This window comes from Bombyx mandarina, chromosome 11 (assembly GCF_030267445.1).
Source record: "Bombyx mandarina strain Sakado chromosome 11, ASM3026744v2".
Classification (NCBI taxonomy): Eukaryota; Metazoa; Arthropoda; class Insecta; order Lepidoptera; family Bombycidae; genus Bombyx; species Bombyx mandarina.
In genome coordinates this window covers 9803442-9829185 of record NC_143218.1, presented here as the reverse complement: position 1 = coordinate 9829185, position 25744 = coordinate 9803442, and the positions used below count along the sequence as shown (strand labels likewise).

At 35.9% G+C, this 25744-nt stretch overlaps 1 protein-coding gene across 1 annotated transcript in view; it reads left to right on the top strand.

Annotated features, from left to right (window-relative positions):
- Positions 1-25744, top strand: part of nuf (rab11 family-interacting protein nuf) — a 101717-nt gene that overhangs the window by 73550 nt on the left and 2423 nt on the right. Inside the window, exons 10-14 of the mRNA XM_089731556.1 lie at positions 20476-20610; positions 21135-21287; positions 22209-22491; positions 24234-24379; positions 25633-25680. Of these exons, the coding sequence (XP_089587682.1) occupies positions 20476-20610; positions 21135-21287; positions 22209-22491; positions 24234-24379; positions 25633-25680 (765 nt within the window). The remainder of the gene's footprint in view (positions 1-20475; positions 20611-21134; positions 21288-22208; positions 22492-24233; positions 24380-25632; positions 25681-25744) is intronic.

The window sequence follows — 25744 nt, the reverse complement described above, 5'->3', positions numbered from 1 at the left end:
TGACTATAATACTTCCTGTATTAGTAACTAGTAGAGAACGAAGTCGAGTTATCCTTGCAAATAAATATATCAGTAACCATAATACCATTGCAAATCGTTAACGACCGTAATGACATATGTGTTACTCTCGCAGTGTATAATTAACCAAGTGGTTATACGCACTTGGTCTAAAAGTACATTAATACAATGGCATAGTTGCGTGCTGTAGGAGAGCCACGTGGGTGGTAGGATAACTGTGTCAAGGCTGATAGGAGCCGCGTGAAATCTTTTAGACGTCTGAAATAACTAGCTATTGTCGAATCAGAGGAGGAAATGAAAACTGACAAAGAACTTAATTGATTTGATGATGCGTTAAATCGTTAACCTTAATATCGATATTCTTTGTTTGGTCGACCAATTTAAGTACTAATAGGTGAAAAATGAATTGAAATTACAATTATACGTATTACGAGCCCGCATGTATAGGCACCGCCATCCCATTTCTTTCCTAAGGCAGTCATGCATTTCGGATTGTAGGGTAGGACAGTTGGTATACAATGCAATCGAGAGTTCGACCTCGTGTCCCAAAGAGGGTATCGACATTCTCGTTCTGATGTCTATGGGCTCCAGTATATCACATTACACCAGGTAGGCTACGAGTTCGTCCGCCCACATGCATACGCACTGAAAAAAGCCTGTCATTGACAAATATTATAGCAGTTTTATCGCTAAATTCATTTATCCAATTAACTACGAACACTGCCCTGAAAAAAATGTAAGACAGCATTTCTAAATTAGGATTGTGGTACTTGAAAATAACAGATGCCGAAACGCATGGGCGCCATTGATAAAAAATATTTGTAAATGTTTTTTTCATCTCGAATCTCCATCGATCAATTGTTATCAGGGATCTAACAAACAACACACAGCTATTCTTCCGTTACTTGTGCCAGTTTATTCTGATGTACATATAATTAAATTACAGGCAACTTTTGAGTCTCAGTGTGGCTGCCAGCATCCTGACTATTCCGTCTGCGAAACAATCGTTTTTCTGTATCCTAAGTCAGATTTCTCGCTGTTCAAACTGAATTGAAGCTTGTACGTATATCTCAAGATAGGTAACGTCAATCACCTTATGGTATCTATGGACTCCGATAACCGCTTAACATCAAAGCCCATCAAAAATAAATAAATTAAAATATTTGGCTGTAAATTATTTAGTGCGGCCTGTTCAGTTATATATTTGACTCTTTAATTTTTTGGTTAGCAGACGAGCATACAGCTAAATTAATGATGAGTTAGTTTATTAATTTAAAAATAAGAATTAAGTTAATAATTAATTATTTTTTCGTCATGTACCTAAACCTAGCTAATTTGGTTGAAAGCAAGGCTGGGGAACGTATAAAAAAGTAATTAACGTAATTAAAGTTGCATCTATTTCGGAATAAGAATATTAAGTTATGGCTTTTTAATATCACCCCGAGAAAATGGTCGGTTAATCGAAAAACAATCATTATCTATGACTTTGTTGATCCATGACCAACAAGCTGCCAACTTTGAAGATTCGTACCTACATATTTCACAACTTAATATCCCAAGACAGGTAACGTCAATCACCTTATGGTGTCTAAGGACTCCAATAACCGCTTAAGATAGAGCAAGGCTGGGGAAAGTATAAAATATGATTGACGTGATTAAATTTGCATCGATTTCGGAATAAGAATACTAAGTCACGGCTTTTTAATGTCACCCCGAGAAAATGGTCGGTTAATTGAAAAGCAATCATAACTCAGGACTTTGTTGACCATTGACAAACAAGCTGCCAACCTTGTAGATTCAAACATACATATTTCATGACACACAGCATACTATAATCTATATATTAATACGTGAAGCAAAAACTTTGTATCCCTTTTTACGAAAATTGCGCGGACGGAGGAGTATGAAATTTTCCACACTTATAGAGAATATAGAGAAGGAGTGCACAATGCTAATATTTTTTTAAAATAATGCATAAAAGATACATTAAACCAATAAAGAAAACATTACACACACTACATACCATGTATTTGACGCACACACGCATGCATACTATTTATTGTCAAACTTTTGTTCTTGACGTCTGTTGTCAAATTGAGAATAGAATATGGTTTGTCTTGGTTAATATTTTTATAGTGTAGTCTTGACGAAATTTGTGATTATAGAAGTATAAAATACAATCATAATAGTGTACAAACTTATAATTCCAATTAATTATAGTCGAATTTCGACTACTGCGGGACCTCTAGTATATTTTTATTATGTCTACATAAAACTATACTCGTATTATGAATTCGACAAAAATCTGTAAACATAATTTTGCAGTCTCGAAACATGATCTTTTACGTATATCGTTAAGCTTTAGGATCAAACTCTACAACTTCACACATCTGTTAACATTACAATAGTATATACAGTACGAGTAATAACAGTGAATAATAAAAAAAATATTGAACCAAAATACAATTTTGAAGAGTAGAGAAGAGTATTCTTACGACTGCAAATAATTTAAACTGTGTTGGAGTCATAATGCCCACAATTAGGATATTAGGATCCAATTAGGATTAGGACACATAGATCCTAAAATATAATCTAAAAAGAATCTTAATTAAAGTATATAAAGTTAATAACAAAAAGAATAAAAAAATTGAAGCATACTCTAAAACAGGTTCAACACAGAAAAGTCGTTGTTCACTATCGATTAATGTGAAATTAATTCATTTTTCAGTCGCTACTTACTTACTCCAGTTTGCCTTATCGTATTCGTCCCTCATCGATTTCCTTTAACACGCAATATTTATGAATAAACATGCTGAATTTGGTATTTATGAAGTACATATGTTTTGCGTTAGTTGATGTTTATTTGGGGATCGATAACGGGGTGCACAGTTAAATAAAATAGGAATAACATACTGTTTAGTATAGCTATTGATTTTTAAGGAAAGGCATTTTGAAACTAACTAACGAACTAACATAATGAATAGGACAGAAAGAACATCAACGGTATGTTAAAAAACGGGTACTTTACCCGATCAGACGAAAGCTAAAAATACATTATAGTTTATACCAACTTTTTTTTTCAAACATCTTCCTATGTACACCACAAAATGTAAAAATGTAGCTGAATTATTAACAAACTAATTTTTTGTGCAAAAATAAATGCAAACTATTTGACTCTTTAAGAAAATACGAGTAAAACAAAACGGAAATTAAAATACTCCACTAATACCATAATAATTTTAAAAGAAATTTGAGATCTTTCTTTTAAAATTTTTCATTTTTCAAACAATCTGATAAAATTTCACGATTTTCGAAAAATCATATCACATGGCAACTCGTTTCATGGGAGTTTTTATTCTACATTTCTAACGAATTAGACTATTATGACAATGATCGAATTTGAGGTTACAAATCATACAATATCACATAATACAGTGGTCCCAGTAAAGACTTTCAAATTCACAATGATGATTTATAGCTGTATTCGACGATGATCCAAGCTCATCTACAAAATGACTAACGCCCAAAAGTAATGTTTTAGTTATTTCCGAGAATTATATAAACAATTTTTATTCGCAAAATATTTAAGGTTCTTGGGTTAAATATAAAGGAAGGGGGAAAATGTAAAGAAAATTTTAAACGAATTACACATGGAACGCGGCCAAATCGCTAGAAACGGGGGCCATACTTTGTACAGCAAACACGTGCAAAACATATGTAACATTGAACAATCATCAGCCTAAACTGAGAAACGGTAGAATTGTAACGTTTCTATGGCAGATAGAATGGACTTATCAAACGGATATGATTGTTTTCAGGGCGCGAAAATTATTATATCATCCAACTGAGGATCTCTGATTTCTCGGTCAGCATTCAGAAATTTACGTTAATCATTTATGTCTATTTTATTAATAAGTCTATATAAGAATGACTATAACATAGTAAGCTATGTGCGTTTGTTCGCTTATGTAAAAAGTTTGCAGTTTTATTTTTGACATATCGGTGTTTTCTACAATAGCGCCACTTATCTAAGATGGCTACGATAAATTGCGTGCTTGTCGCTTTGATAAAACAAGCCTATTTTAACACAAACCTTTAGCGATACTAACAATGAAACGTGATTTTCAATAAACTATCAAATAATAATAAAATAATTAAAAAGTGACAGTGAAATTGAAATATTTTGGAAAAGTTACAGACAGTTGCAAAATAACCAACTTTTTTTAAAGCTTTTGGAGTTTAGCTGCTCCATTTACGTTAAATAATTACCAGAACCCTCATAGCATGAATGTCACATAGTTAATAGACACTAAGTGATAATATTGTACAATAGACAATTATTGAACATGTCATACGAAATTGTGACCAATTGTACCAATTTGTATCAAAAAATTTAACAATAGACACATACGCTTCATTGAACAAATTAGTGAAAATATTCAAATGTAATATGATCAAAATAACCTTGAATTCATTGAAAATGATTACCTTAGTCGCAGACCTTTGTGATGAATCCATGTTTTCTACAAAATCTCCATAAAATAAGAAACATTAACTACTTACATTTTTACATAACAAATTTCAATCAAAAGTCAATCAATTACTGGCAGGCTTTTGAATATATATTTTTTTTACAATTTGTTTTGTAATGTTATTGTGTTTGTATTGACCAAAGTTTATGTAATTATAATGATGTAATGCTCTATTAATAAATAAATAAAAACTTTTATTTCAAGACAAAAGTCTCATATTGTGTTAGTATTACAAATAACTTACGAACTATGTTAGTATTTAAATAAATCAATCAACTCCGTCCCTGGCAGCCCCATCAAGCAGCATGTAGAACATGCAACTTGATGAACCTACCCAGGGTCGGGCCATCCAGTCTTTCAGCTAGTACCCTCAAGACGTTGTTGGTGCTTCCTCCTACGCTCATTACTACATTAATTGCTCAATGTGGCTAATCTACTCTAGTTTGAACCCACCCAACTTCAATGGCACAGGACCGGTAATGGTCATCAACCCTTAGAAATAAGGTGACACTCTACAAAACTTGCATACGCCCCGTCATGACCTATGCAAGTGTAGTGTTCGCTCACGCGGCCCGCACTCACTTAAAGTCATTCCAAATTATTCAATCCCGTTTTTGCAGGATAGCCGTCGGAGCCCCGTGGTTCGTCAGGAACGTCGACCTCCATGACAACCTGGACTTAGAGTCCACCAGTAAGTATATGCAGTCGGCGTCGATGCGCCACTTCGATAAAGCGGCACGACACGAGAACCCTCTCATCGTGGCCGCCGGTAACTACATTCCCGATCCTGCGGACAGAATGGAAAGCAGTCGACGTCGCCCAAAACACGTCATCTCGGATCCTCCCGATCCACTAACGGTGCTTCTAGGTACTTCAAGCACCGGTCACCGTTCTCGTCGAACCCGTCGCTTGCGACGAAGGGCTCGACGAGTAAATTAACTCTCAGACACAGCCCACTGAGTTTCTCGCCGGATCTTCTCAGTGGGTCGCGTTTCCGATCCGGTGGTAGATTCTGCGAAGCACGACTCTTGCTAGGGTTCGTGTTAGCAACGTCATCAGGTTTGAGCCCCGTGAGCTCACCTACAAAAGTTAGGGTTACGCTGATATAGCCTCTCAAGGCTCTCAGCTTAGGTAGGAAGAAAAAAAAAAAAAAAAAGGTCATCAATTGTTTTAAGGTCTTTCTTCAATAACTTCGTTCGTACAAAGTATAAAAATATTCATTGTGTTTTATTGAACATCAAGCATCCTTTTTTATTAGGTTAAAAATGAAAAGACAAGCACATTGATTCTGTTTCAAACAATGATTCCTGAATCCATCGAAAAAGCTGTCTTCACTTGTTACTTAAATATAACCTTAAACCCGTTAGATATCGTTCGGATTGTTGCATGCATTCGTTGCACAGAAACTTGGAACTTTATTCACGATCGTCAGGTAACATAAGTAGATCGCTACCAGTACACGAGACAGCAGTTGACACTCGTTACATTGGAACGTTAAATTGAAGAAGACATATATAAATAAGAAAATACAAATAGCTATACGGTACTAGTACTCTGTGTTAATAATACAGTCATCGAAACACCCCTTCAAACGGTTCTCCCTCTGACTAATCTGTAAATGAATAACGGGGAACACCGAACCAAATTTTCATATCGCATGTTCAACAGTAATACATAAACGTACCGCTATAACATAAAATTATATAATAATAGTATTCAACAACTTTAATTTTGTTTTATCAACTAAAGTTTAGTCTTTGAAATAATCTAATAAGCATTAGTACATATTACATTAAATGCATGTAGCTGGTTCGGCGTTCATGCTATTATATTATCTCTTATACATATGTATGTACAAAATTCACTATACATAATTCGAAAGTGAGTTTGTTTGTTTGTTACGCTTAACTGCTCAACCGATCATCATGAAATTTTTGATACGCCTTGTGAGGGGTACAAAAATTGAGATGTAGGGGCGGCTTTTCATTGAAGCAAAAAAAAAAAAAAAAACTATATTCTAAGCCGTGATTGTTGTCTACCTTAACGCGATTGTAGCCGCGTGTAGGTAAAAGATAGTCTTATAGTAAAAAAAAAGAAATTACAAAATGCATGTTACGCAATGCGTTTATTTAACAATCGATGTAATTGAAAAAAACCTTGAAAAGTAAGCTCAGGAAAAAAATTAAATCCGACTGAAGCTGAATTTAGTCATTGCGAACAAAAATTTCATTATAAGAAACATACACTGAAACTAAAATTTAATGAATACATTATTTTCAGTTTTTGAAATTTTTGTGCAACTTTTTTTGTCAATACGTATTTGTGTCACACAAATCCTTTTCATACGCAAGAAACCGATATGCTGATTTAAAAGAATGTGAGAACACCTATGTGTTTGGACACGCATACTATGCTAGAAAAAACGCAACGTTAACTTTGTTAACTAACCTTACCGAGTCGGTAGAGTGACACAAGAAAAATACAGTTAAAAGTATAACATTTCATTATTCTGTCCAGTCTTGTCACCAACATCTATTGTTTCGTTGTATATGTAATAGAGCTACGGCATAGTAATGTAAACTTTTTTGTTAGTACATATCACACCTTCAGAATTGAAGTGGCTTAACTAAAAATTTTATGAAATTGAGTTTTATACTTTGAATCACTTAAAAGGATGTATTCTATCAGTTTATAAAAATCATTTTCCGTTTCTTTTAAAACAAGCGCATTCCTTACGATATGCGCTTTAAGACTAAAAGTATTAAATATAAAACTGAAAAAATACAATTACTCAATTACATTTTTGGCGTTTATCAAAAAACAAGAATTTTGGATTGAGCCACTTTAATTCTAAAGGTGCGATATGTGGAACGCTAAGTTTAATTGTTGTTTGATTTTTGCTATCATTTGTATTACTTGAGCTGAATTAAAAAAAAATACAATTATCCGTCTTCCAATTGATCGATCCCACAATGGGCTAGTCGAGATAAACGTGAATGGAATTTCTAAAGCCGATCCAGCCATATGGCATAGACATCCGCCGTTTACTTATCAAAGGAAACGTTCAAATAAACAATTGCCTTTCACATAATAACTTACGATACTCATAAATAAATCATGTCTATTCTACGTTAAATGTGCGTATATTAAGATATCGCTTCACAGTCTGTGTTGTAAGCCAATAAAGCTCCGTAATAACAACACTCAATCCAAATTTCCGACCGCGAATTTCACACGATTCAAACAATACCTTCTACAGATTTCGATTACACGATTTGTTTTGCTACATTTTTTTTTCTGTTATGTTCTATAATTATATCTTCAACAGGCGATACAAGCGAAGTGTTTTATTTACTCTTCGTATTTTATTTATACGGGCAAATTCAAGCCATCGATCGACATTGAGCTAATTAAAAACCTATGAATGCAAGTTGCAAGACAGGTTTATACGGATTTACATTTATATCCGAACAACTATTGCACGTTCGCCTAGTTAATTCACTTTCTTTATCACTTTCTTATGTCAAGCTTTTTACTGTTGGGAGGACGTATTGAACTCGCTCGAGTAGAGATTGTACCTTACTAAGTTCTGGTGCAACAAATTCAAATGGACCCTGAACACATCCATTTCGAGAATTAAAAAAAATATGGCCTATATAATATTTCTAGCATAAACCGTACAAAAACATTCAACTGTTACTATTTGATACTAAACATTGGTAGATAAGTACTTTTTGTTTTATTTCGACGTATGTAATTATGTATTTCATCTAGAGCGACAATGGTACCCGAGGGAGTCTGTTGTGATCGTGGTCCCTCGCCCGTTAAATTACGAACTGCCGACAGACTAGGGGAGCCCGTGAAAGGGGTTATTGCCTTGTAACTATACATCAGACAATCATGCATACGTGTAGGGAGCGAATAAACTTTATTCATGTGGCGCTGTGGCTTCGGCCAGCTGATAATCATGTCGCGTCACGGGCGGGGTGCGCGGGCCGTGTTAGCTGTCCGCCTTGCCGCCTTCCCGCCTTCAGTGTTCCACGCGATACTGTGCTAACATCACGTATTCTTGCCGGTTCATTTAAAGTTTTATTTTCGATTGTGGTTTTATCGTTTCCATTAAATATATAAACGTTGCAAGTGATACTTTGGGTCGATATCAGTCGTTGTGTATGAACAATGTCAGAGCCGACGTCAAAAACATTGAATCGGCTTCGTAGAAGTCGACTGATGCTCAATATTTTGATTCTCCTGTATGACAACAACTAAAACTTTTTTGACCTCTGGTTTTGATTAAGGAATAACTCTAAGTGTGACAATTAAATTCGAAGTGAAATTGTGACACAAAGTTATTAATACTGCTCAGTGGATTACGTGAACTGTATGTGTAGACTCTTTGATGATCAAATTAGAAAAATCTTTTTTTCGAATCAATAATGATCACTTTAATTATTGTGCCATTGAAATCTTAAGTTTAATACTCAAGAAATAAAATAAAATTGTGTTCTGAAGTCAATTTACATATAAGTCAATAAGTAGTATTTATGAATAGTGCAATATTGGAACAAATCCAAAGATAATTACTGTATAGTGAAAAGCGAAATTTTAAATGTTCAAGTCCGGTTTGTTCAATCGGTCAAGAGGGACAATGGGTGACCCGATCGAGGTGGTGGAAGATAGCTTAGAGCTAGAATATGATATGTGGGATGGCCAGTTCGACTTTGTCGGGCCTCAGGGTCCGCCTCCAGAGGTGAGGAACCGAATAACTTCGGACGCTAGCCTCACCGAGGACCTGTTCACGGGCAGTCCGTTGACTCCGCATCTATCCAACGGCTTGAACGGCGGGAAGAAAACGGCCGCGCATCAGTGGTGTGACAATTTATCCGACCAAGTGAGAACCATTCAGTTCTTTATCCCAAAACTTAAAAAAACATTGATTAAAACCGCATTTAGTTTTATAATACACTTAGAAAATAACTTACAACCACTTTAGTGCTTAATAAACTACATAAATAATAATAGGTTTCATATTTTCAGAAGATTCGAATATCCAAAAAAAAACAGAATGCATATAACTCAGAAGCAGATGTAACGCATTTATAATTTATTTTTATTTTTACATTAATTATTATTTCAGAGTAGTTAGTTACACTAGCTCAATGAAATCATTTTAGGCGTCATAGTTTGTTATTCCTTATTAACCGTACGTCAGTTTAATACTAAACATTCGTAAAATGAATACTTTTCCTTGTCATTGCTTATTAAATGATTCAGTTAAATAGGTATAGTATATATTTATGAGAACAATAGCTGAAATTAAAAAATTGTAGTGCATACAATTTTATTTATTTAAAGTAACAAAATAATCAAACTACCGTCTTCTGTATAGAACTATGCGTATTCTCGTTTCATAAGTATTTATTGTTTTTTTTTAATCAATCTTATACCTTTAAACGAGCAATTCTTGTATATTAATATATATGTATATAATTTGAATCTCGGAAACGGCTCCAACGATTTTCATAAAATTTAGTACACAGGGGATTTCGGGGGCGATATCTCGGATCGGGATCGATAAATCGATCTAGCTACGATTTATTTTCTGAAAATGTTGTTTTATTCATGTTTTCAATAATCAACTCTTCCCGACATCTATTGGCGAATAATAGTACTATTTTTCTTAATTGAGGGCAACTAACCGCTTTAAAAACACAACAAGATGGCGTTATCAAAAAAAAAACCGAGCAAAGCTCGGTCATCATCTAGTCCCAATAAATTATTACATCAAGTACGAAGTTACAAAGATGAAATTTCAATTCAAAAATGGACAGCATAAAGTGCTTGCATTTTCAATAGCTTCCGATAAGTATCTATTCGATGCGGGTAGAAACTGAAGGCATTATTCAATTCTATTTTATAGAAACGTTACTGCTGTTACCATTTCTCGACCAGGACGTACCATCGCGGCCTTTGATTAGTTCAATGCTGTCACGCGATACTTCGTACATGCACCGTTTTCATCGATCAAACATATTTTGCTCGCGCGTCTAACAACTTTACAACGTATAAAACAATCAGTATACGACCTACTGCTACCTTGTCTCTTATCTTTGACGCTATCTTTTATTTTAGAGATGTTTTTATCTGCTATTCTTAGATATTTTGATTCGTCATCATTGACTCGTTTGTCGTCGTGTTAAATACCTCTGAAATATATTGCCAGTAAAGGCAATTTCGACTTCAGGGTGATAAAACGAAAATGAGTCATCCATACGTGTGACGATGAATGGGTACCGTAGAAATAGGAATTCATACGTAAACTGTGTAGTATTAATTTATTTAATACACTAATCAACATAATAGGGAACGTAAATTAAAGATTAGAATAGAACAGCGGTCGGGGAACTTTTTTAATTATTACCCTAAAATATTTTTGTGTAAGTTGATATTACCTCATGGCGAAAAACTAAATCGCTTCTTTTTAGCATCTTTCATATTATAGCCCCCATGATAATTTTGAAAAGAAAACAATAACAAAAAATTTAAATTATTAATAAAAGAAAATAAAAAAATAGATTCTAAAGAAGTTTCACTTCAAAATATACTTTTTACTCACAAAAGTGTCATTTTTACCCCCCAAAATTTCATTTTATAACATTTGGGGTAATTTATCCCGGTTCCCCGACCGCTGAAATAGAAGAATCTGAAGAATCTGTGAGTGCATTTCACTGAATGCAGCTTTGTAACTAAAACTGGTGACAAACTCCAGCCCGTCACCTCCTTAATGGCTGTACGCACAGCAGACGTAAAGTAATTACTTATATTACAATTGTGTGAGTAGAAACTATTACGGTTTAATTAACGCAGACGCAGTTTGAATGACCCGTGTGATGTTAGGAACGATTTGGATGTTCCCATACAACGTAGATTGTACAATGAGAAGTCCGCAGTATCGTTAACTTAGTTTTACGTAAGATTCCGGCATGGATATAGGAGTTTTTATGTAACAAGCACTACACTTCACAAAGTTTCACAGCTTAAACGAATTTGAGGGAATGGCATAAAAAATATATTTTTGTATTTCAGCTCTTGCAGCTTAATATGCTTAATACGCAGGTTTTTACTACAAAATCAATTCAAAACTAAACAGGCTAAGACATCTTGTTCAAAAGTTCTAGCCAGTTTCACAAATAAGTATTGCGAAGAATTGCCTACTTTATGCAACTAATAGGAGTATTTATAAGTTTACATTTAGAGTTAGCATATTAAAGACTTTGACTACCCTCTGATGGGAATCTTTTCTAACCGTCTACAGCAAGTGATCGTCTTCTTCATATATTAGTTAGATTTTGTCTGTACTTGAATAATCTTCCACTTTGATTTTTGTTGTCTGTACCTAGGTTTCCATATCAAAATTTGTCAAAATCGCTGAATGAGTATGTTGTAATGTTAACTCCAATAATTTTTGAACTAATATATTTCAGCACGTGCTTTTTTTGGTGAATCAAACACGTTCAAAATATAATGCTAATGTTTCGACGGTAACCCACAAACCTGTTTTCTATTCTTACGATAACCTAAATATTTATTGTAAACCTGTTGCAGTAAAATCGAAATTCATTCGAATTGTCTGCTTAACAGATTTAATAGTATGAATTAGCATGCTCTCACATGCAGACCACTCAAACTGAAGAATTGAATTTCCTATTCATAATAAGTACGGACTTTGCTATTTTCTTATGCCGGCCCTTCAATTTTCCTTGACATTTTATATCCATATATTCATTGTATATTGCCAAACAAATATACGAACAATTTCATGAATAAGCCAACAAAAGATTTCACAAATATTATCCCAAGATAGTAATGATATACATGATATACAGCAAGAACACATATCATTATATGCATCACTGAATGCGATAAAACTAGATATTGAACAAATTTCCATTAGCAATTTTTTTGTTATATTGCTACATAAAACAAATCACATTCATTACAGTACATTACATATTAACTAAATCGTACAAATAGTACCTAAATCTGATCTGGATTGCAACCTAAATTATATCAGACAAATAATAATATTTAATATTTCGGTTCCAATCTCTCTGGCTCTCGAACAAACATTGCTGCGCAAATGCTACAAGTCAGGTCCACATTGCATAACACAAAAGTTGACAACAAGTATATAAGCGATAACCATCTACTCGAAAATGTAATTGAATGAAACCGAGCGCCGTCTAGTAAACATTACCCTCTCAGGTTAAACACACTATCGACGAATGCTGGAAAGTTGCGAGGCTAGCCGAGAGCCAAGAAAACATTCGCTCAAGGAAGTCACGAGCATACGCTGCATTATAGAACTAAGTACTCATTGATTAAACATCACACAACCATTGTGTAAAGTCTTACAAGATCCAAAACGATGAAACTGATCGAAACACGTTCACTTTTTAGTAATTTTATTCGAATATAATATTAGTTTCACGATGCATTCGTATGTAGCGATGCATCGGTGTTCGAATCCCGCAGGCAGGTACCAAATTTTCCACTATACGTACTTAGCAAATGTTCACGATTGACTTCCACGGTGAAGGAATAACATCGTGTAATAAAAATCAAACCCGTAAAATTATAATTTGCCTAATTAATGGTGATAGGACATCTTGTGAGTCCGCTCGGGCAGGCACCACCACCCTGCCTATTTCTCCCGTGAAACAGTAATGTATTTCGGTTTGAAGGGCGGAGTAGCGGTTGTTCTGTTAAAAGTGAGACCTTAGAACTCGTGTCTCATGGTGGGTGGCGATATTTACATCGTAGATGGCTATGGGCTCCGGTAACCACTTAACACCAGATGGGCCGTGACCTCGATCGCCCATCGAGGCAATAAATAAAAAATAAAAATATAGTTTGAAAAGTTTAACAAACATTGCATGTTTGACTCATTTTTTTATATTTTGGTTAGGAATAATATCAACAATTTTGTTGTTTGGTGAAATGTTCTAACATACATCGAACTTATTATGAAGTTTGAATCAAACAATTTGACAGTATCACGGGCGATTTAGTTAGCAAACATGCTGATTAACAAATGAAGTAACTGTTTACTTGAGTGATCCTCATTTGTTATTCAAGAATCTGTGTTCAAATAATAATGACCTTTGGCTTGGTGAATACATATTTATCTTCTTGACACTAAAATTTTTGCGTTATTAATGTAATGTAGGTACTGCAATGTGATCTCATAGTCAACACGCAGATAAATTATATTAATTCCTTCATCAACTTAAAAACAAGGTTATCGCTTTTGACCAACGAATGCTCTTCAATAATTTGATAAAATGAATAACGAAATTAATGTTAAATATAATTTAAATTAAATTAATGTAAAAGACAAAAAGTATAATTACCGACCTATAATTCCAATAATTGTCCGCACGGGTAGGTACCACCGCCCTGTCTATTTCTGCCGAGAAGCAGTAATGCGTTTCGCTTTGAAGGACGGGGCAGCCGTTGTACTGTACTGAGACCTTTGAACACATATCTCAAAGTAGTTGGCGGCATTTACATTGTAGATGTCTTTGGTATCCGGTAACCACTTAACATCAGGTGAACCGTGAGATTGTCCGCCTACATATGCAAAAAAAAAAAAGGATTGATGGTAAAAAAATTATAACCATGAAATTTAATAATGCGTAACGTCGGTAACAAACAAATATCTTACACAATTGAACACTATGAGAACGGAGATAACTTTCACTTACATCACAACACTTAATTATACATCATGTGCACTTACTGGTATTTTAAATATGTACTTGTATGTACAATACACATATAATGAGACGATGACATGCAACTTTAAAACAAATAAACCGTTGCGTTGGTGCAGTGAAAATTTGAATTGATTTTCACTGTAACTACTATTATCTGCCATAGTGTAAATAAATGCCAGTCCTCCCGATCCACTAACGGTGCTTTTAGGTACCTCAAGCACCGGTCATCGCTCTCGTCGAACCCGTCGCTTGCGACGAAGGGCTCGACGAGTAAATTAACCCTCAGACACAGCCCACGGAGTTTCTCGCCGGATCTTCTCAGTGGGTTGCGTTTCCGATCCGGTGGTAGATTCTGCGAAGCACGGCTCTTGCTAGGGTTCGTGTTAGCAATGTCATCAGGTTTGAGCCCCGTGAGCTCACCTACTAGTTAAGGCGACGCTGATAAAGCCTGTCAAGGCTATCAGATTAGGTAGGAAAAAAAATGCCAGTAGGTCAAATTCAACGTTATACAAAATGTGTATTTTAATTTCAATCACTGCACCATTTGTCGCTGCGTAGCAGTAAACAAAAAAAAACTTTACAATCTCGCAACTATACTATGGTATGTGTAGTATTTTCTTTCGTTTTCGCAAAACGTCAACATAATAATTTTTCTTTATCGTTTCATTTCAAGTTTATTACGGACGGCCGTGACCACGAAAACTGTAAAAGCTTCGTAATTAAACCTTTTAGTGCTTAGCTTATTTTCACATATTTTGCAGCTGTTCTTGGAGGATTTTTAAAAAAATGCAACTTATAAAAAACTTTTACTTAATAAAATATTCAAAATCAATGCTAAGTTCACAGCAAAATATGTTTTTAATTTTATTGCCCGTTTAGGTAGACGAGCATTCGGTCCACCTGATGGTAGTGGTTACCATCGCCCATGGACGTCAGCAATGCCAAGGGCAGAGCCAAACCGCTGCCTACCATTTAATAAACGATTATTTATAAATGTTATTAACTTATAATAAACATAATACGTGCGCGCGGTAAGACACGTGTGTACAGGTCGATACCTAATTTATATCTATACTAATATATAAATCTACAGTCGTTTTTACGAATGTTCCGTTATAACTACTGAACCATGCATCCGATTGACTTGAAACTTGGTATCCATGTAGAAAATACACGTACTTAATGGATAGGTTAATATTTATATGAGTGTAGGACTCCCTATACCAGTTGCGGGGGCAACTGTGAGAAATAATAATGTTAATTTTAAATGGCCAGCGAAGCGGACGGGTGCAGCTAGTACCTAATATAATGAAACTGCGCAATAGTCGGTATTCCGATACTCTTCACTCTATACGCATTAATAGAGAATAGATCTATCGACTCACTCAAATCTTTCGCACTCAAAGGGTTAATAAACGCGAGATTAAACCGTAAAAATAGTTTTAATTACCATTATAATAACTCTTAAATTGAAATTATTGAAGAATGCAAATTTACCGTTAAAAGCGTTTATTTTCCCATCGGATCGTAATCCAGCAGACGATCATTTTATGGCTTTGAAACGAATCCAAACAAAAGTAAAATCGAACGCAGCTTCACGGAATTGCTCTTACAAACGATCGAAAGTTTAGTTTTAAAGCTTTTAAATGGAAGCGGCTCACGAGATGTCATAGGTAGTTTTCCAATTACAGCACAAGAGCGCATTATGCGGCATAATGCTCAACGTTGAATGTTCCAACTACAACAACGCTTCGCACAGTCGAGCACTCTCAAAAGTACTGCTCTCGCGTGATACTCGCAATCGATACCGACTCAGTGACAGAATTGACAAGTGTTTTTTCTTTAAGAATTGATTGGCATTGATCGAAATTTTGTTTAAATTATCGTTAGTAATATTATTTAATGTTGAAAAAAATTGTAAGGCTTTCGTTTCGTCGTAGTTTCTTAGAAATAATCAATGTTAATTAAAACTGTGCTAACTTAGCGCACTCTGCTGATGCATTTGAAAACTAATTCACGTTCCAATTAAGTTTCAGCATAATTCGGCATTGTGCGCCACTGAGTCGCATTATGCTCTGTAATTGGAAAACTACCATAGATACTCATAAACGTTTAACATTTTCTTTAAAGTCATTTAGAATGTACTAGTGGTCCTGCAGTCGTCGAAATTCGACTATAATTAATTGAAATTATAAGTTTCAACATTATTATGGTCCTATTGTTACAGATTTCGCCAAGACTACACTATAGACAAGTACTCGTAATATTAAAGATAAACAATACTAACCTATTTTCAATTTGACTACAGACTTTAAGCAATAACAAAAGTTTCACAATACTTCAGTGCAACAAACAAAGAGTATATGTGTGTGTGTCAAATACATGGTAGTGTGTGTAATGTTTTCTTTATTGATTTAATGTATCTTTTATGCATTATTTAAAAAAAATATTAGCATTGTGCACTTCTTCTCTATATTCTCTATAAGTGTGGAAAATTTCCTACTCCTCCGTCCGCGCAATTTTCGTAAAAAGGAATACAAAGTTTTTGCTTCACGTATTAATATATAAATGTATTCATGAGTATTGATTCGTTGTGATAAATATCTTCGTTTTAACATCTAAACCGAATGTATTCGATTTTATCAATCTCCTTATCAGCTCAGAATCCGGAGATGGATTACTTACATTGTTTTACGTTGACGTTGATTTCAACTCGAAGGTTAACGTTTGGTAATCTTCGCTAACTTCATCGAAACATCTAGAAAAGTTCATTCTAACAAATGATTTCAGATGATTTCAATCAATATTATTGTGTTGAAATAAAAATATAACTTTAGTTACGTATGTAACTTCATATTTAAAGTATAAGTCTATTAATACGATGAACATTGAAATGATGCAATTATTTATTCTGGTCTTTCTTCAAACATAGTTTGTGAAAAATATTCAGCGGTAGGTAGTGAGTTTGCTGTGCTCCTGGCTTGTTGACGTCCATGGGCGACCACTCACCATTAGATGGACCGTATGCTCGTCTACTTACAATGGCAAAAAGTTTTATTTTACATACATATTTATGTATTGTAAAAATGATTTGTAAATTTTGTAATATATTTATTTGATTATACCCATATTTACTTAATTCTTGCGGACAACGTGGTATTCACCTGTAAGAAAGTGTGAACATAACCAATTTAATTTGATCTTCCATCGATACTAATCGTTACGACAAGTAAACATACTTTCACAGGGCAGAAACACATTATAATCACATTCGCTGAATGAATCACACGTCTTGGCGCACGCTCAACTTATTCATTCTCCAAAATTACGCACGTTTTTAAATAATCATTTATCTTTTAGTCGAAAACTATTTTTGAAAACTTCTACGTCCACACTTCAGGTAAATCGTACTTTATTGTAGGAAACAACTTAAATCAGTCTCTTCCTGTACAATGAGACACCACTTCAATATCATTAGTCATATTATAAACACGTCGTATGAATAGAATAACACACACATGTCTATACTGACCATATATTACTTAGACACTGACTAGGTACTAGGCATATACGATAGTTTAGTCACTTGTATGACATTTTCCATTTTTGAGATTTGAAAAAAGTCCTTACTTACAAGGTGTGTGGCGCATTTACGCTGTAGATGTCTATGGGCTCCAGTAACCACTTAACACCAGGTGGGCTGTGAGCTCGTCTACACATCTAAGCAATAAAAAAAAAATTTAAAAAAAATACTAGGAGGTGAGGTTTTTTAGTTTACTTACCTATTCGCTGGTAGCCAAGGGTGCTATTCTAGCTACGCCCGAATGGGTAGGTGAGCTCACGGACTCAAACTGAGAGAATTTGCTAACACTAGCCCTAGCAAGAGCATTGCTCCGCTAAATCTACCAACGAATCGGAATCGCGACCCACTGAGAAGATCCGGCGAGAATTTTAGCGGGCATGAGATAGTAGAAGAGACTAGGCCCTAGGCTGTGCTCTTGGCGCTATCGATATATCTATGTGTGCTGGTGACTAATAAACATCAACTGAATCGAAAGCTTCAAGTTAAGTCTCGAAGACAATAAAAATAATAGCAAACAACCTAAGATAAAATATAAGTAGAACAATAACTTAAGTAGTGTTTCTGTAAATTCGACATTTATATTCACGGGATTTATTATTGTAATAATTTTACAAATGAAAGTTTTATGATTTTCCAGCCACGCTTAAGTTTTAATACCTGTTATGAAGCTCTGAATAATGATTACTATAAATTAATAAGATAAAGATTTGAGGTAAATGTAGTAATTTTATTTAGCAATTATTGAACTAGAAAATAATTTAGATACGCAACTATGCTTGCAAAGATATTCGGTTAGCTATGTCAGCCGAATAATTTAAATTAAACAATATATTACGTAATTTGGAACAGAATGCACGAAAGAATCAAGGAAAATAATAATACATTGTAATAATATCCAAGTTTAACAATAACAATAATAATTCGTAGACAATGTCACCAGCAGGAACTTGCTTTTTTCAAAATTGCATTTTTCATTAGATTTTAATAAATATAGTAAAGTGATAAAAATAAATTACCCTTAGAATACTCAAACAAACTTATCAAAGCCCCACATGACTACGATAATAGGATGTGAAGCAACAATATTACCCAACTTGCCTATGTAAATGAATTTCCGACACGAACCACGTTCTTCGACGATTGTACACTATCTATCTATCTATCTACCTATAATGTAACTATGGTTCGCCCAATGACAGAAATTTAAGATGACAAGATTTACATCCTGAAAATGTATACTAATTTTATGCATTTTCTTTTTGTTATTGAAAATTCGAAAATAACCTAAGTCTTAATCAAAATCTTGATGACCGTAAAATTTGCGTTGATAACGACAAAAATAAAATCAATTGATGAACACAGGAGAAAATAGTAACTAATAGTTTTTTAATAACCTATTTATTATAATAAAATAAATTGATATAATAAAAACAATTAAAAAATTTGTATCAGATTGATGACGATTATTTATCAGTACCATTATTGATCGAATTAGAAAAATAAATAATAAAACATGTCATCTTTTACTGGTTTTCCACTATTAATTCAATTGAGAACTGTGATCGTCATCGTAGCCAAATTGGATAAGTGGCTTTTTCCGCATTTCCAGATAGGCGATCTCATTTGACCGCATTAAAAATGCCTTGAATTTTCTATAAAACCAAATACATCTGTAAACGTGGCTGGAATTGAAGTTGGCGTGTACTAAACTGGAGACATTATTAAACTATTAGTACGTAATGCAACTTACCAGTCTTGATAAAATACTTCTAAGAGTTATTTCAAGTAATCTTTAAACCGACGCAATCACGAACACATAAATATAGCTTGATGTAAATATTTAGAATGCATTAACTGAACTGTTTCTTCAAGCAGATTAAGTAATGTAGATAAAAAACTGCTTTTTGTTTTTAAAACTCAAGGTATTAATTGTGAATTACGACGATCAGAGGTAATTGAAATAGATCTAGCTATATTTAGCATAAAAAATGAAACATTACTAGCCGATGATCTCTATGTAATATGGCTATTTGGTATAAGGGACATTTTTTAAACTTTATAAGAGAGCCATTTAAATTTTGAAATTTGGAAAAAGTATCATAACAAAAAAAACTGGGCTATACTTAATTAAAGCTCAATTAAAAACATCGGACTGTTGATGCTAATACCAAATAAAACGCACCTTTAATTACAAAGATAAATTCATTACTGGTGGTAGGACCTCCTGTGAGGACTCACGCGGGTAGGTACCACCACCCTGCCTATTTCTGCCGTGAAGCAGTAATGCGTTTCGGTTTGAAGGGTGGGACAGCCGTTGTAACTATACTTGAGACTAGAAGTTATATCTCAAGGAGGGTGGCGCATTTACTTTGTGGATGTTTATGGGCTCCAGTAACCACTTAATCCCAGGTGGGCTGTGAGCTCGTCCACCCATCTAAGCAATAAAAAAGGAAGATTTAATGTCGCTTAAACCGAAAATAGCCTTTCATCCCTCGATATCTTAGTTCAGTGAAAAATCATTTAAAATTCGATTTTGTAAGTACGTTTTTGTTTGTTCTTATAGGTACAACTTCTACAGCAACAAGTGACGTCATTAGCTGACACTCAGAGCACTGCAGACGAGCGATACGCAAGAGCCAAAGCTGAGAACGCAGTCTTGCAAGCAAGAGTGCACATGTTGGACGAACAGATAAGAGAGGTACGTCGAAACCAAAATAGCTATGAAAAGTATAATAAAGTTTAAATATCATATACATGACCAATAAATATAACATAATAAGCTTATTATTTGTGAAGTTATCGAAGTTTTTCCCTGGGTTTTACTTGGACTATTACTACTTCTACTACCCGGCCGTAAAAATCTAACGCCGAGCAACGGGCGGCGGTCAACTAACCCAAACTAAGGCTTCAGTAGCCCAGATAAACTAAATCGCCTCTGAAATTCTGCTGTGGAAGGACGCGGAAACCCACCACTAGCAATTTTCCCAAGAAAACCTTTACGTATGTATTCCGTAAAGGTCACGATCCTCAGCACTGAGGAACACGACCTACGGAGGATTACTACTTCACTGGAACATTTGTCAATATTAAATAATGTTTGAGATGCCTACAAATGAACCTGACAATAAACGATCTAGCTAAAAGAGATTATATTGTTTTGTTTAAAAATAGCCTTTAGGTACAAACAGAGTGCTATTCATATTTGATATAATTATTTTATAGATTGAAAGCCGATGCGAAGAGAGTATAGCAGAAGAAAAACGACGTAGCAGAGAAGCAATAACAAGAATTGAACGCGACAGGGATTCACAAATAGCTGCTCTCACCGACAGACTGACCGCCGCCGAGACCGAAGCGTCGCATCTTAAACAAGAGGTCAGTAATATGGTCTATGCTCAGTTTGAAGTAAGTAATTGGGGTCAGTCACTGGTATCGGGGCAGAGTAGCGGGACAGCGATCTGTTTTATTTGGCTTTTAAGATCTATAATATACGAGGACCCGAAACTTCGCACTACAATGTGAACGAACACCTTAAGACGTTAAACATTCTCCCGATCCATTAACTGTGCTTTTAGGTACCACAAGCATCGGTCACCGTCCTCGTCGAACCTGTCGCTTGCGACGAAGGGCTCCACGAGTAAATTAACCCATAGACAGCCCACTGAGTTTCTCGCCGGATCTATTCAGTGGGTCGTGTTTCCGATCCTTTGGTAGATTTAGCGAAGTACTGCTCTTGCTAGGGCCAGTGTTAGCAACACTTCCGGTTTGAGCTCCGTGAGCTCACCTACACACGTTAGGGTGAAGCTGAAATAGCCTCTCAAGGCTATCAGCATAGATAGTTAAACCTCGGTAAGGACCGAGTCACACCGGAATGACAGCGGCCAGCAGCGTCGTGGCGAGCACTTTCAATTTGAAATAATTTTAAACTTTATCTACATACTTAAAAGATCAGTATCGCTTGAAAAGCTTGAAAAGGTCGCGACACAGCCGCCGCCTGCCCGTGGTGAAGCGAACAGCCGCGCGCCACGTGCGTCTTGTCGGTGGTTCTGCCCGCGGCTGCCAGCGGTGACACAAGGCCCCTCAGGGCACCGCGGTCATATATAATAATCAATTCCATCATGTTCACACACGAGTATCATTGCCGAATGAAGAAACTAAACTAGTCAAAAGGAGACTAGGCGCGTGCAGTCTGGAGGCCGTGCTAGGCCGCCAGCGGCGACCGGGGGCCGCTGGCATCGCTGCCGGCCGCTGCCATTCCGGTGTGACTCGGCCTTAAGTGTTCTACTGTCGATGCAGGTCGGCCGTCTGCGCGGCGTGGCAGAGACGCTGCAAGCGAACGCGGAGAACTTGTCGCGAGCACATCGCGAGGCGCAGGAGCAGGTCGGCGATCTGGCGGCCCAGCTGAGCGCGGCGCGCGAGGCCGAGCGCCGGGAGCGGGAGGCGGCGGCGGCGGCGGGCGTGCTGTTGGCGGCCGCGCGGCGCGACCTGCTCGCCCTGAGAGACGCGCCGCCGCCGCCGCCGGACCCGCGCCTCGACGAACTCACTAAGGAGCTCGTGCTGCTACGGACACAGAACAAATGTAAGACGATCACACTCTCCCTAACAACGCGGTTTGAAGGGTGGGGCAGCCGTTCTAACTATACTTACTGGTGGTAGGACCTCTTGTAAGCCCGCGCGGGTGGGTAGCACCACTCTGCCTATTTCTGCCGTGAAGCAGTAATGCGTTTCGGTTTGAAGGGCGGGGCAGCCGTTGTAACTATACTGAGACCTTAGAACTTATATGTCAAGGTGGGTGGCGCATTTACGTTGTAGATATTAATGAGCTCCAGTGACCACTTAACACCAAGCTGCGAGCTCGTCCAACCACTTAAGCAATAAATAAATAAAAACATTTACTTCTTATTAGCATAAAGATTGACTAAGACAAAACCTGTGAAAAGAGAATACTCATTCAGTATACGGACAGTACTCTAATCGACAATTTGTTAAAAGAAATGTCTTTCTTTTAACAAATTTTCGATTAGAGTAATCCGCAAGCATATACGAGTATACTCACAATGTTAAAATGCCATTAATCGTATAAAACTATAATCGATTACAAAAACTAAATTATAATCGACAACAATCATTCGAAATAATACTTAAATTATTAAAAATTCGTCCCCGAACCTTATTACAGCGTATTTTTAATTGGTGAAAGTTGTGTTATTACTTGTAAGCCAATACACACTTAAAATTTTTACTCAACCTCTAAAACTGATTTATCAAGCCCCAATCGACGGTACGTATAAAGAGTCGTGTCCAAAATCACGTTTTTTATTATTTCATAATCATTTTCTATTTGTCAATACGCATATTACCCTATATATATAAAGATAAATAAACGCATAAGACATCCACTTTTAAAAATAAAGACTTTACTGATGTAGAGACAGTCATCTTTACATGAACTTTTATACGTTCTTAAAAATTATTATTATATTATTATTATTTCATAGTTGTGGTAGACACAGTCGTCCTTTTCCGGGAAAATAGAGGATATTATAAATAATTAGTATACCATTAGAACCGGCCTAAATTGAATACTTGAAATCAATAATAAAAGATAGAAGTTACTTTTATGATTTAATTACACATGAGTTTAAAACTTTAAAACGTTTTCCTGTAAACCACCATTTTTGACATGACGCTTTGTACGTAGGGGCCGTCGCAATGGATTTGAAACTTCTATTCGCGTATTAACATTGTAGTGTATAGCATGAGATCCGATAATTCCCTACATTAGATGCGTCACTTTTATCCATCTTGACTATTAATGTAAAAAGCAAGTCTCAACTAATATAAATACTCATTAAAAACTCTATTGCTTAACGGGTTCTTACAACGATGATCTCTACCCGTTATCACGGTGCTTGCAACAGCGCGGAAATATCCGAATATTCGATCACCGTCCTCGTCGAACCCGTCGCTTGCGACGAAGGGCTTCACCAGTGCATTAACCCATAGACACAGCCCACTGAGTTTCTCGCCGGATCTTCTCAGTTGGTCGCGTTTTCGATCCGGTGGTAGATTCTGCGAAGCACTGCTCCTGCTAGGGCCAGTGTTAGCAACACACCCGGTTTGAGCCCCGTGAGCTCACCTACACGTCAAGGCTATCAGCATAGGTAGGAAAAAAATATCCGAATAAAAATGATTAAATGTATTTAAAAAAAGCCGTGGTAAAAACCCGTTATAATAGCGTTTATAAAGTAGATAGTCGCAAAGTTTTGAAAACAATTCCTAATATATTTTCAATGACGTAATTGAATTTTTCGAACGCAGCACTATCAGAAGCTCAGGAGGAGCTACAAGCCCAGATCCTGACCCGTGGAGTTGAAGAAGGCCGCAGCCTGCTGGACGGGGTGAGCGGTCCGCTGGTCGCAACCAACTCGCTGGCCCATGAACTCTCGCAGATGAGCGACGACCAGGCAAGTACCCACCGAATACATTCACATACAAATTAATGACGGTATTATCTTAAATGAAAACACGATATAATGCGTTTTGGTTCGAAGGGCGGCGGGGTAGCCGTTGTAACTATACTGAGACCTTAGAACTTATGTCTCAAGGTGGGTGACGCATTTACGTTTTGTAGATGTATGTCTATGGGCTAAAAGCAATAAATAAATAAAACGATAACAACAATAAAATTTTCTTAGTTTACATGTAAACAAATTAAATGTAATACCAACATTCTGTTTGAATTAGGTCACTGACCTCATCGCCATCTACAGTGTGGGTGAAATCATTAAATAAAAAATAATAATCTGTTGTGCTTAAATTGTAAAGTTTATTGAAATTGTGTTTGGTATGCGGCCTCCAAAACATAACACGCTATACGCGCGGTTTGATTTTAAGATGGTACCGACATCTCTACCTCATAACACGCTTTATAAACTCATCACATAAAAGTTTTGCTTAGACTACTAATCAAAAAAATAATGGCAAATTATAGAAACAAAAATTTTTAACATTGCTCACCATCAAAAGCATAAAGTCGGATCTATTTTTGATTCTTAATTTTTACCTATGTCATCATTTCGAATCCGCTAATTTGGCGATCTTCCAGTTTTCGATTTAATCCAAGCTTCATTCGGTATTCGAGGGCTTACGAGGAATCGGTCTCGAAAACAGACTAGGATTTAATAATTGAACTTACAATGGAAACACAGATAAACTAAACATACTATTACTTTTTTGTAATATTGCGTTATTTACAATTTTTGTAATTATTTATGTTCTGGTGGTATGGTCTTTTAAGCTCGCACTGGCCTCTTTCGCCGCGAAACAATAAGGCGTTTCGGTTTCAAAGGTTTTTGATGTATATGAGCTCAGATAACCACTTAACGCCATGATGGGCTGTTTTATTATTAAAACTCACACCTTAGAACTCATGACTCAAGGTGGGTTGCGGCATTTACGGACCATGAGGGCCGTGAGCCCGTCCACCCATCATAGTAATAAAATAAAATAAATGAAAGACGCAAAAAACATGTGACAAACATTCCGACGATTCAAAGTTTTCCGACTATGATATTTAACTATGACAATTAAACAATTTGTTTTCGAGAACATTCCCCTCGAACTCTACATAATATCATGTTGAAGTATTGACTATTGCTTTGCTTCAAGCTTTTCATGCAAATCGTATATCTTTATTGTTATGTATGCATTTTTGCAGCTCGAAGGTAGCCAAACACAAACCGAACACGACATAGAGTTGGAAAAGGTACGATATTTTTAATAACTGTGCATGTTCATTTCAGCAAACTAACTTGCATGCTTCGTGATAC